Source organism: Lissotriton vulgaris, chromosome 12 (genome assembly GCF_964263255.1).
Source record: "Lissotriton vulgaris chromosome 12, aLisVul1.2, whole genome shotgun sequence".
NCBI classification, from domain to species: domain Eukaryota; kingdom Metazoa; phylum Chordata; class Amphibia; order Caudata; family Salamandridae; genus Lissotriton; species Lissotriton vulgaris.
In genome coordinates, this window is record NC_141700.1 from 230,411,032 (window position 1) to 230,424,340 (window position 13,309).

At 45.4% G+C, this 13,309-nt stretch overlaps 1 protein-coding gene across 1 annotated transcript in view; it reads right to left on the reverse strand.

Annotated features, from left to right (window-relative positions):
- Positions 1 to 13,309, reverse strand: part of DYNC1LI2 (dynein cytoplasmic 1 light intermediate chain 2) — a 473,715-nt gene that overhangs the window by 341,911 nt on the left and 118,495 nt on the right. Inside the window, exon 5 of the mRNA XM_086947723.1 lies at positions 4,827 to 4,993. Coding sequence (XP_086803849.1) covers positions 4,827 to 4,993 — 167 coding nt within the window. The remainder of the gene's footprint in view (positions 1 to 4,826; positions 4,994 to 13,309) is intronic.

Sequence of the window (13,309 nt, forward strand, 5' to 3'; positions counted from 1 at the left end):
CCCGTCCCTTCCGCGCCACGCCGAACAGCGGTTACACTTTGGGAACTTACGAGACCGACAAACACGGCAGAACGCTACCTGATCCCTGGAGGACAGGAGCGGTGGAGAACTGAGACTACCAGTTCAAGAATTTGCCTGCCAATAAATAAGAGAGAAAAGGAGTCGAATAGGGGGAGGAGCCAAGATGGCGACCGCGACGGCAGCTTAGAGGCCCGGCTCCAGGAACCTCCACGCCCTGCTCCCGTATCCTGATGCCCATCCTGAGCTAGGACCGCATTTTTACTAACGCAACGCTCTCTAGTCGATGGCGGCGGTGTCCGGGACTTCCTACGTGCCCGAAGACTGAAGAACTCTCCTCCCGTAACACATGGCCTTATAAGTGCTGAGACAGGGGCGTTGCATGCGGAGCACAGCCGGTCAACATGGTGTTTATATCGGCTGCTGGAGTGAGAAGGTGACGGCCTGCTGGAAAGTGCGAGGCGATCGACCCGAGCCTAGCTCCGCCCGGTTAGATTTACCTCCGGTGTGCTCCGGGATTGAATTAAGTGCCGTAAGCCAGTCTGTTCTTTGGCGTGTGGTTTGGCCTGGCCACTGTCCCAGTTTCATTGTGAGGAGCTGCTCCCCTCGGACTTCAATGGACTTTGTCGCCATATTGGGAGACCTCGGACAGTGGTGTTTTTGCTCATCGCATTGACCCGAGGCGAGTACCCGGGTGTTTGGGGCTTCCCCGAGTGAAGGGTTACAATACGGGACTCAGAGATAGGCCCAGGCACGCACTATGGAACCCACGATCCGAGACCTACTTGCTGCTCTCGGCTCTCTACATGCCGCCATAAGGGGTGGAGTCAGTGATCCCGAACAAAAGCTGGATGCCACAGCTGTCCCATCGGTGAATGGGAACCCCGATGGTCATCAGACGAGGGTTGCCACGTACGACCCTACACCAGCGACAAGGGTCGTTGCTGCACACCTACACCTGGCTACGGGGGGGGCCCCGGCGAGTATGAGAGACAGGCTTCACTTTGCCGACCGTACGAGTGCTGTGTGGGGGTTTGGAGCCATGCTACAGGCTGACCATTTCCACGGAACAGTGCCTGTGCTCAACTGCTTTGCATCGCCTCTACGCTCCGTCGCTGTGGCTCTCTACCCTTTACGGCCCTGGTTGTGTCGTGACTTGCCTGGAACTTTGTCATTAGACCTGGACATTCCTGAACTGTGTTCTGTTGATTCCTTGCGGCTGGAGCCCCTTGGAGCATTGGCTCTGCTTTGTTCGTCTGTCGCTTCGGGTCACATGGGATTGCACTGTTTGGCGACTGATCAGTTGACACGCACCACTGGACGGATTAGAGCGGGTCAGGGGTGAATTTACCCCGGCTAATACGGGACGGATGCCTAGCCAGCGACTAGGTGGGGTTTGCTTTATTGTTCTTTCTATTCATGCTGCTATAACTGATTGACATTCCCTGGGTTTACTTATGACTGGTCCTGGGTTACTCAGTATGAGCGGGGCGGGGATTGACCGGGGTCCAGTTTTGATGGCTCCTCCCCGTTTTTCCCTTCCTTGGGGGTTTTTCTTTTGGGGGGGGGCGATGGGCACGCTGGCAGGGGGGTAGGCCATAGCCTCTTCAGATGTGCAGGGTGGGGGGTTGGGATAGGGGGGGTCTTTAGTTTCGAGTATTCTTCAGTTCTATGGCCTCTCTTCTTCGCTGCGTTTTCTCTCTGTTCTTGCCTTTATGGGTTATCCCTTTCTCTAGTTTACTAGTTCTCTTCTCTTGCTGTATCTATATTTCGGGTACTCGTTTTATGGGCGACAGGCACGCTGCTAGGGGGGGGGGGGGGAGGCCGTGGCCTCTGCAGAGGTGCAGGGTGGGGGTTGGGAGATGGGTTTTTTGTTTAGTCCTCCTTTAGTTACCATGGGCCTTTTTTCTTACTGTTTCTTTCTTTCTTATTTCCCTTTTCCGCTTTTTCCTCTTTTGGGTCAGTGTGGTGCCCCTTGCTGTGTTAGCTCACAATCGTGTTGTAGGTGATATTTGTCTTCTTCCACCTGCCTGGGGTGGGCGATTACCGGTGCGATGTGTGCATATGTATCCCATTATCCTGATAAACTTCTTTTGGCATCGGTATTTTCCAGATGCTTCATCGCCATCCTGATGTGATTTGCCCACTCGGTTTCCTTGTTTGATTGAATTGCAGCTGATCCTTCATACCCGTAACTTTAAAAATTAACCTTCTTTACTCCTGCGTCTCAGTGGTCACGTTTACCTTATGTGCTGTACGAAATGATTGCTATCTTTGTATTGGTGGACCACTGAGCGGTAGTATATTTTGCGTAAGTGCTGCAAATTGATGTTGAGGCCGGCCGGGACGGTTGTAGGCCCGTAACTGTATGATAATATTGCACAATAAAGGTTTTCAAAAAATGTTAAAAAAGAAAAGGAGTTGAATATAATAAAACGACTACATTGAACAGCATATTTTGATGGACGATTGAATCATCCTTACTAAAAAGGATCCGGTCTTGACTGAGTACGAGGCATACACAGTGTAGCCTTACACCTTTGGGGTCATCTCTAACCCTTGGTTGCCCTACTATTGAATGTCCTGATGAAGACTCGCACGGTCCAGGTTTAACTCGCCGGATGACCTTAAGTCGAGTCGAAACGTCGACGATACTAATCTCACCTTGGACCCAGTTTTTTGCTAAAAAGTGCACACATTTGACATGACGGTTGTGTTTGTATGATTTAGAAATTAGTTGTTATTAACCTTCAAGTGGGCCAGGTTGTTGTATTACGGAAATTGTATGACCGCAATCACAGAAAATTAATGTGAATATCCTGTCTACTTCTGTGAATTTCCATTCTTCCCTTGATTCACTGCACTTTCCTTTGATCACTTCTTTTTGTGCACGCTCCCCCTGGGCAACCTTTTACTCTAAAGTATTGAGAAAATTGTAAAAAAATATCAATTTCGTGACTAGAGACAATGAATTAAACATTGTTTTCCCTCTCTTTTGATATATTGGTGCTGTAGTGGTATTCTTTTTTTTATTCTAAGTAACTGAGTTCATTTATGGTTTGGTGCGGATATATAAGGAACGCCCATAAACTTTTGAATATGTGCTGATTGAATCGGCTTCCTTAAAGAAAAAGTTCTAGACCATTGTTTATTCTTACTGCATTATACCCAGGTCCGTATCCTTTTGGGTTACCCCATTTTCATTAATGGATACAAACATAACCAGTACCTGATGACCACTGTGGTCTCCAAATATTTAGTGAGACAGCATTTACCCTCACACTATCTGTTTATAAAGAACATGATATCCATATCCATGGCCTTCAATGGATATGGAGGTGGGGAAACAGGGGTAATACCTAGATTTTTTTTACACCTATTCAGCTTTTTAGTTGCGATTCCCAACCACAGGTTCAAGTCACTACAAGCTAGTCAGGAAAAGGCTGACTCAGCTGGCTATCTTTCCCAGTCATAAAATGTCTCCAGTTCAATAATTATTAATATCATTACTCAAGTGGCAACATGCCATTTAATTAGAGATGCCTGGGATGTAAATTTTCACAACGGTGTCTATACAGATTACACTTGGCACTGTGAAGCGCATAAAGAACAATTGATGGACAGAATGCAGAACAATGTCATACATTCACCCCAGTACAGAGATCTGGGACTAAATCAATCGTTTTTTTGCCCACCATGCCATTCCAGTTTGGACCCAGACATATGCAAATCAGTCTTGACCCTGCGTCCAATGGGAACAGTCCAGCCTGAACTGCCAGGCCAGGTCCTTCCTGGACTGGAAACAAGCACCTAAATGGCCAATCCCGCTCATTCATTTTTTCTATGCTTCTCCTTTCTATTCCAGTCTTCCTTCAACACCGCCCCTCCTCTCTTTATACTTTGAAGAGGTAAATACATGGCATGACGGCCTATCTAAGAACCATGAACGACACTAGATTTTTCTGGCTTTGGATGCAAAAATATATTATTCTCAGGTTGGGTTAATCAAGTGACTACATACAGTTAGTTTGGTCCGACTCAGATATTCACATTTTCAGTGAGGCATTTAAAAGTTTGAAATACTATTTCAGACAAGATACCTTAATGAAGCAAATAGCATCATATAACACATGAATTAGTAAACACATGTTCACCCCTTGGGCCATCCTGGCACTGAAAAATAGGTGTTTATTGTTACCCACGAAGATGTGAACCCCAGGCCATGAGGTCAAACACGGGCTTCGGGAGTGGAATCATTAGTCCCCTGAGCCACCAGATCTGATATGGAGAAGGGGATGAGGGGGGGGAACAGTGGGTTGCAGATTATGGCACAAAACATAGAAAACGTATACAGACAATATGGGTGCACTTAAACATAACTGCCACTTATATTCTCGTGGTGAAAAGCTTGTAAAAGATTAACTAGCTTAGAAAGTAGATATTAGATCTTACTACAACTACAAATGGAGATATGGCACTGAATAAAATTAACATTTCCTAACCAGTAGCTGAAAGACAAAATCACACTAGTAAAACCGCACGTAAAAAAATAAGACTGAATAGCCATGCAAATAAACAGGTCTGGAATGGATGTTTATCTTATTCATAGCTAATTCGTCAACAAAAGAGGACACCTCCAAGCTTGTTAAGAGACACTGCACAAAGCAATATTTTACTATTGGAATACGTTTCATAGCATTACAATAAAATATCTAAGCATACTGAGGCAAATATTGGCTCTGCTCAAACAGAGCGCATGGAAGGCAAACATCAGTTTTATGAACCAAGAAATGAAAGTCCATATTTACCTTTGTGCAAACTACTAATACAGGAACGCCCAAGTTGTGAGTCAGAATATTGTCACCTAGAGGTAATATTATATTTTCATCTTCTTGACCAGATCCAGAAGGTCCTCTTCGAGGTGATCCTGGAGATGCTTCCTCCGGTTCCACATACTCCTGAAAGTCCTTAACCACTACAGAGGAGAAAAAAAGCCCTGAATTAATGAAACATTTTTGACTGTAAAATCAACATCGTAATTTATAAGGCAGGTTGGGTGCATGCATTCTGAAGTTACCAGATCTAAACACTGCTGAAACAAGCAGTAGCACGTGGGGATTCAGTGTCTGTCACAATAAATATTACGCTGGTAGGGTTAATTAAAGGCTTTAGATTTTAAACGGATGACGTTTATCCAAGCCCAAGCATTCTTTACAACCACAAACGGGCTTAACATATTCATTCCGCATGTGGTAATATCGCAAAGTAATATTAAAATCAGGCACAGCAACAAGGCACTGAAGTAGATTAGGCCAGCTGTATTTTCCTAACAACTATTTGACTCTAACATTACTTATCTTCGGTAACCCTCTTTGGCAGATTGCTCACCTTTTGAATCCACTGTGGCTGCAGACTGGATCTAGAAAAAGTTGCCATAGCGGGTGAGTTAGTAGACAGCCCCACCAGCCTCAACAGCAGTTTCGTCCCGCAACAGACTAACCAACAGGAAACTGAGCAGGCAACAGTTTTATTCCTGAACCCTCAGACATGGAAATGTGACTGGCAAGATTGTTGTGATCAATAGCAGTAAGTGAATCTAACTTAAAACCTTATGAAACTCAGAAGTCCACTGCATAGAACAGATTTAGGCAGTGGGCGAGGGATCAACCAGCTAACGTACCCACCAGAAACAACATACCAAAGGTAAGTAAACTATTCTTCTGAAGGATTCGTCTACCCTCAGGTTTAAATTGGTACTAAATAAGTCTCTACCAAATAACAGTGCTTCTGAGGAATAGACTTACATCTCAAGTCCTGCAGGTCCGAATAAGAAAAATCGCCACCTATGCAGAACTGAGAATAGATGCAGTGCCTGCTGAGCATATAGACAGAAGCCCACATCGTGGCTTGGCAAATGTCCAAGATGAAAACTTCTAGTGCTACAGCCATATTCGCCACAGGCTTCCCCATAGTGGAATGCTCTCAAAGGGCTTCAGGGGCCCTTTTTTGCTCAAGGAATAACACATTTGAGATAGAGGACAATCCATCAGGATAAGGATGTTTCGATGGTGGTTTTTCCCCTTCCTCACACCGAAAAAATAGTTAATCAATGTGGTGTAATATAACTAAGGATATGCCGCAAGTCCAGCCAGTGTAATCTCTCTCACGCAATGGACAGATGTGAGGGAGAGAAGAAAGTAAGAAGCATAATGGCCTGCCACAAATGGAATGGTGATCCCACTAGCGGAAGAAATTATGCAGGTGTTTTAAGAACCGGTTACTCGGACAAACTTTGAAAAGAAGATGAACCAACAAAGCCTGAAGCTCGTTAATACAACATGACTGCAATGAGGAACAGAGTCTTCAGTAAGAAGCCACAGGGTGCAGCAGTTCAAGAGGCGCACATATCAGAAAGGTCAATTCAGACCAGATTCAGGTCCCAATGTGGCATGATAAAGGAACCAGGGTAATATGAGCGAGTCCTTTGAGGAAACCCATCACAACAGGTTAATCTGTCAGACTAAGAAAGGCCTCTTTGGCAACAAACAACCAAAAGAACTGCTTGAATTAATCTCGAGCCATGGAGATTGCTCAGACAGCATTCTATACCATCATTTTTCATTCATTATGCTGCACTAAACAGACATTAGTCACATGCAAATCAGTTTTAATCTATTGAGAAGAGTCGAGCCTGAAAGGTCAGGCCAAGTTCCCTGTAGATGCGAACACAAGACAAAGAAAGACCAAAAGGGTTAATAAATAACCTTTATCCATGCCCATGCTGGGCCAAATACAAAACAAACAATAGGACACCAGAAAACGTTGCTTGTAAGTGGTCTCCATGCTTCTCCTTATGCTAGGAGATGAATTGAGATATAGACCTGGTGGAAGGCATAACATTCCGCTGTAAGATCAAAGCCTTTCAGATGGTTCCAGGCATGAAGGTGTAGATTATGGAGGTCTAGATGAAGAACCTTGCCATGTTGCTGTGATGCAGAGATAGAAGGTCCTCCCAAAAGGTGGAAGTTAAAGTGGAGGGCAAATGGTCAAGGTCAGGAGTGTGAGTACCTGTCCACCTCAGCCCAATCCAGGGTCATCAGAGTAACCTGCTATCCGCTTTGCTTAACTATCTTCAGAATGCACAGAATTGAGAGGCAGTGGTGGAAACATACGGAAGGCTGAAGTCAGACCACAGGTGCAACGTGCCTTCAAAGAGCCTCAAATGTGGTACCTGAAAAGCACAAAATGCCACACATTCAGGATTTCGGCACTGATTAAAAGATCCACCAAGACTACAAAGCTCATGTGCCCTGATGTTTGGTATCCTGTTAGATAACTCACTGTCAGCAAAAGTGCTATTAAAATGCTTGCCATCACCAGAACCTCAACAAATCTAAACAAAGTGCATGAGCACACACCAAATGGTTTAAAAATGGTTTAGTAAAGAACCACATGGTGATTGTACTGTCGGTGAGCACCTGGATCAACTCGCTGCTAATTCATAACAGAAAAGTCTTTAAATGGAACAGAGTTCCAGCATATTTATGTGGCAGCATTACTCCGAAGGGGATCTGAGACACTTTGCGCAGTAACTTTCCTAACCAAAGAATGATTCATCGGCTACTATTGAACACATCTGATTGGTGTCCATCACTCACCGCTGTAGGCCCTAAAACACCTCCTCAGAACCACAGTGCTTGTTTTACAGGCATCCCCAGTGCTTGGCCCATTGCAGAATTAAGTTCTACTGAAGGGCTCACATGTACCACCAAACAAATGGCATAATGCTAACCGGCCCAACAGCGTAAAAAACTCTCATGGTTAGAGTAATATCTTCCACCAGAAACCTCAGGATCAAGGTCCGAATGTCCCATACTAGCGGTAGGGGCAGAAAGGTCTTCAATGTGAGCACATTTAAGAATGCTTCAGTGAAAAGCAGCCTTAGTCTGACAAAGGGTGGGATTAGGACTCCTTGACAGATAATCCCAGGTTGAATAAAAGTTTTTTTTATTGTACTCTGCAGGTGGTCCAATAGTAACTGAAACGAATAAACAGTCAGTTGTGGAGGTACTGGTACACCGGCACTCATGAACTGCAAAAAATGGTTTGTACAAGCCTAAGGGATAGATGTAAACCCAAATGGCAGTAAAGTGAATTGAAAGTGAGTGAATCCCACCACAAAACACATTTCCTGTGAGGTTGCAGCATCAGTACATTAAATTACATGTCCTGCTGGTCCAGGGACACCAGTCAGTCCTTCGGGTCCAAGGGCAGCAGAACTTGCAGAATTGCCATTATTCAGAATTTCCCCTTCAGGGGGGAAAAGTTTAAAACTCTGGGGTACTGACTCATCCATTAGCCACTATCCTTCTCGGGGAATCAGGAAACAGCAGGAGTAATAATCGCTTCCGGGCACTTTCTGGTTGCATCCATGGCAAGCAGCATCAATAACTTCATGGAGAGGTTTACAGCATGAGTTACCAAAACCAAAGTGCAACTCGGTGGTATAGAGAGCAGTCATCCAGAAAGGACAACTTGAATGATTTTCATACCCCAAAAGTAAAATGTATAAGCCACTGGCAAGGTAATGTTGAATTTGACTCCCCATTGGTCACTCATGTTTGCACAAGGTTGATTTAGAGCAGTTTTATTGGAATGCCAGCTGAGAAGGAGGAATTCTGCTGTTGCCCTCTCCCTTTTGTACCACTTCTGTCACTAAATGTTAATATAGGTTGTGATGTTTGTGGAAGGTGTGGCCCCAGGAGTAACCTCAAACTATCACATACTGCTAGTGTAACCGGTGTGCTGGGGAGGCGAAAATCAATAGAAAATCCTGTTGTATCGTTTACTTAAATTTCTCCAGGGCAAATTTTACTTTTTGCCAAACAAAAAGGCCCAATAGAGGAGCATATCCATCATAGACGACTGGACGTCTCCTGAAAATCATGTAGTCACATCCAGGCATGTCTGCAGATAATGACTGGTTCCCATTACACTAACATAGTTTTGGAAATCCAGAACACAAGGTATGCTTGGAACGGTTTGTGCAAAAGATGCTTGGCGAATACTCATGTAACGCAGTTAGAGCCTCTCTTGCCTTCTACCAAAGGATATGGCAATAGTGAGGCAGAGGACAAGAACCATCCAAGAAAGGCAATGATGAACTGCCTGAGTAAAAGATGTTCCTTTTATTCACTGGACTGCACACAGATTGTTGCGATCACATTGCGGTGTTGGAGGAAGGTAGTGTGAAAAACTGTGCATAGATCCTTGTATGCCCCAGCACCCCTGCTTTGGCTGGGGGCAGGAGGCGGGAGATAACGCTCAGTCTGGTGGATGGCTACGTGGACAGAGGCCTGGCTACCCACCACAGGAAACTGTAACACCAACAGCGAGCTGCAAATCTTCGCAGATCTCCCAGTTTCAGACATATGACATGTGACAAATGGAGTTCGATATGGGACATATGGAGGAAGGAAGATGTGGAACCCCGTAGCATGACACTTAAACATTCCTCACATCGGGAGTAGCAGGAAACTGGTGCCCTGGCTCTATAAGACTAACCTTTCAATGTCAATGGCACCGACAGACTGGGTCAAAATGCAATGGGAAGGGAACTGATGGCCACAGAGTGGGTAACGGTGCTATAGCATGCGCGGCAAGTATCTAGAAACACTAGATTTAAATATACCCAGCTCAACTACCTCCATACACCTCATAGGTTAAACGTAACAGGTACCATAGACCTGTCATGCCCCCTAAGCTGCTTAGTAGATGGAAGATTCATACATATAGTGTGTTCCTGCTCAACTACCTTCTGGCACCGGGCAACACAGGAACTAGAATGGATAATACCGCCCGGTGCCGACCCACAGAATGAGCTTTAAATTTACTGTATTGGGCCGGTCTTAGCCAAACGAGTGATCAGTATGTACTGAGTGTCACTAAATGGTTCACCACATAGCAAATGAAAAGCGAACATATAAAATGGGCTACAGCAGAGGAAGCCAAACGAGTGATCAGTATGTACTGACTGTCACTAAATGGTTCACCACATAGCAAATGAAAAGCGAACATATAAAATGGGCTACAGCAGAGGAATCTGAACTGAGAAAGGAAGAATGGAATTTGCAACGAAATCCTATCTCAGCCAACTGGGCAACCTTCACTGCCAACCTCACTGGATGGGAGAGAGGGCCACCTGAGCCACAATCAGTAGTGTCGATAACTACACAGGCGCATAATGAACAGCCAGTATAGGGCAAAGGACACTAAAAAGTGATCGTCTGATGAGGTGGGTGCGGACTAATTATGTGAAGGAGGGATACTGGACTATTGGTAGCTGAAGGATATCGGCTGGGTAAGAGTGGTTAAAAGTTTTTGATCAAAAGTTATAATCACAAAGCTTCAGCAAATACCACTGAGACATGATTACGTTTGACCAAAGTATACTGCAATGAGAGGCAACAAGTTGGGAATTAACCACTTACACGAACCTGACTGTACGAAATGATGATCTATTGGGGCCCTACCCTACACAGCCAAACCAATGCCTGTAATAAGACCATGCAGGCCAAATTAAGGTTAAAGTTTGACCAATTAAATAATAAGAATAATTCTGAAGGAAAAAAAAACCAGTAAAAGGCATTCTTGGCGACTGAACTGATTTGGTTACATTCCCTATCAGGTGCAGTAGATGGAAAGAAGCTTGGAGCTGCACCACTAGGATCTCTGGTGTAGGCTGCGGAGTAAAGAGTCTGCCCCACCTTCCAGGTGTCAATGCCAATCTGTGGTGTCTGGCCATAAGACTGCTAACAGAGGGGCAAAGAACGGCTTATACTAAACTGCCAGGTATGATCAATTAGTGCCTGATTGAGGAGCCAAGGAAGCTCAGAAGTTGGGGGCCCAACTTAAAGCAAGTTTGCCTTTATCTTCTTTGTCGGAAGAAAGAGTTTCAATAATTCCTCAGCTCTTGTAATGGCAACTGCAAAGGAAGGAAAAACTCTCCTCAATTAGAGGGCTGTATGGTGAATCATGGGGTGTCTCAGGCAATATGTCAATATCACTTGCATTCTGCAAATCGATGTAAAGGAAGCATCAGTATTATGGGGCGGAAGTCAGTTATCCACTTTCTAATCGCCTCATGACAAAGAACAGTAGACATCTATATTACATCAAAATCAGAGAGGGCTTCCTTTCAAGAACAATGCTGGAGTTGAGACACCCGAATAGAGGCAAAATCATCTGCAACATAGGTCTGTTCGTTAGTGATGGTGTAGCACAATATGGGGCATGCTTTTGAAGACAAACCATCCTAATCCAAGGCTGGTGCGGACAAATTCCACATCAAAGTCACTTGAGCAAGCGGATCAGGTGGTACACACAGGGTCAGTCAGTCCAGCAGGGAGGACCCACTAGGCAAAGCACAACTGGAAGTCCTTAGGGCTACGTAGTTTAGGAAGTAGCACCATAGGAAGGAGAATACTGTCAGAAACCCTTTCAGAGGGCCACGGGGTATGCAGGGGATACACGACCAAACCATGATGGTTTAGGCCTTTTTACTACCTATGTCCTGGGGCCTGACCTACAACGGTTCTTGAGCAACCGTACCAAGTACCCTTTCTGCACTTAACTCTCAGTGGTAGTTGTGGAAAAACAGTCAAAGGTTTCTCAAGGAGAGGAGAAGGGGAGTAGGCGAAGTGTATTACACAGGTAAGCGAACAAGTCGCCTAACTGGAAGTGCACACTTTTATAAGAAAAAATGTATTTTATTCTAACTCTACACATTTAAAGGAATAACGACATTCATGAGCAATAACACATCCCCTTGAGGTCCGAACGCTACTAGTTTTCAGGCAAATACTGGTCCACCCTCTTTCTTATAACGTGGTCAGGATTAATCCCCATTCACTGGTGGCAAACTCCATGGAATGCTTACTAGTACGTCATACTCAAGAGTTCCCCTTTGACTTGTTATTCAGATGTTTAAATTGTCGTAAGTGCTGCAGCACCATTAACATGAGTCCCCCGGGGCCCCAGAGGGCCAGTTGCAGTCTTCACCGTACAGTGGTATTGAAGTGTTCAGCTGTGCAGTGAGTACCTTCGTCACGGGTGCTCTCGAGACCTGATCCTGTTCGGCATAGTCCGGCTGTTCGCAGTTCACGCAGCAGCACCAGGCAAGCACAGTTCCTTTCAGCCATCAGAGATGCTTCAGGGAGAGGGCTGTGGGCAGAAAAAAGGGGGGATTTTATCATCCAGCTCCTGAATGAAGCCCAGCGAGGGTGGTGTTCTTGCTATCCTCAGGGAATCAGTCAGGGGCAGGTCTCCGTGTACAGGCTTGACCAGCCGGCCACAGTCACAATCTTTCCATTAGGGCATCGACCCGAACACTTGGCCACAGTGGAATAGACAGCCCTTCCTGGCATACAGGGTCGCGGATAAAGGTGGGCACAAGTCTCAATACTCTTGCCCAAATGAGTTCAACAGAGGCCTCCTCTGGCATGCAGGATCACTGCAAAAAGATGGTGAATTTCTGGTGCTTCCAGCACAAAGTGTAATGACCAGATCGGTGCACAGCTGTTCTCCTCCCACCTCGCTCAGGAAGTTCTACCTATAGGGCTCCCTCCAACACTCTACTTCCTCACCGGGTACACTGGTCTTGGGCAAGCAGGCAGGGGCCAGTGCACCGGGGCAGGTGGTCTTGGCTCGCTGGGTGATGTCCACTCACCCAGCAAGGAGACTAGCAGGACTTGGCTCAGAGTGCTGATCACAGACAGGAGTCTTGCAAGGCTTCCCGTTCTCACACAGCGCGTTTGGCTGCTTGGCAGATGACAAAGTTTGAGATGTAAACCTCCACTTCTTATATCCTACTTTAACTCACCAAAATGTGATTTAGGGTCTGAATTTTTATGTTGGGGTTCTGCCTTTTTTTGAAGTGTACACTTTTTTTTCTTCATGTCTGTCACAGCAGGCAAGACTCCAAACCTGACTGACCCACAAATACAATTCATGCGAGTGGCCAAAGTTTAAACCCCAATGTTAGTCATAGTGATGTGTATCAAAAGTTTAATCTCAGGCTCCTGGCCCTACTCTTTATGATTCCCTTATAAGCCCAATCTCCTTCGTGAGATGATTCCAGGCCCCTTCCTGGTGATCTATCACTAAATTCAAGAGCAACCTTTTGAAGTGTAAAGGGGGAAGTCTGCCTTCTTTCCTCCAGGGTATGCCCTACCCAGTTTACAAGAACGCAGCAATACACAAATCGGTCTGGGGGATTCCTCTACTCCTAATG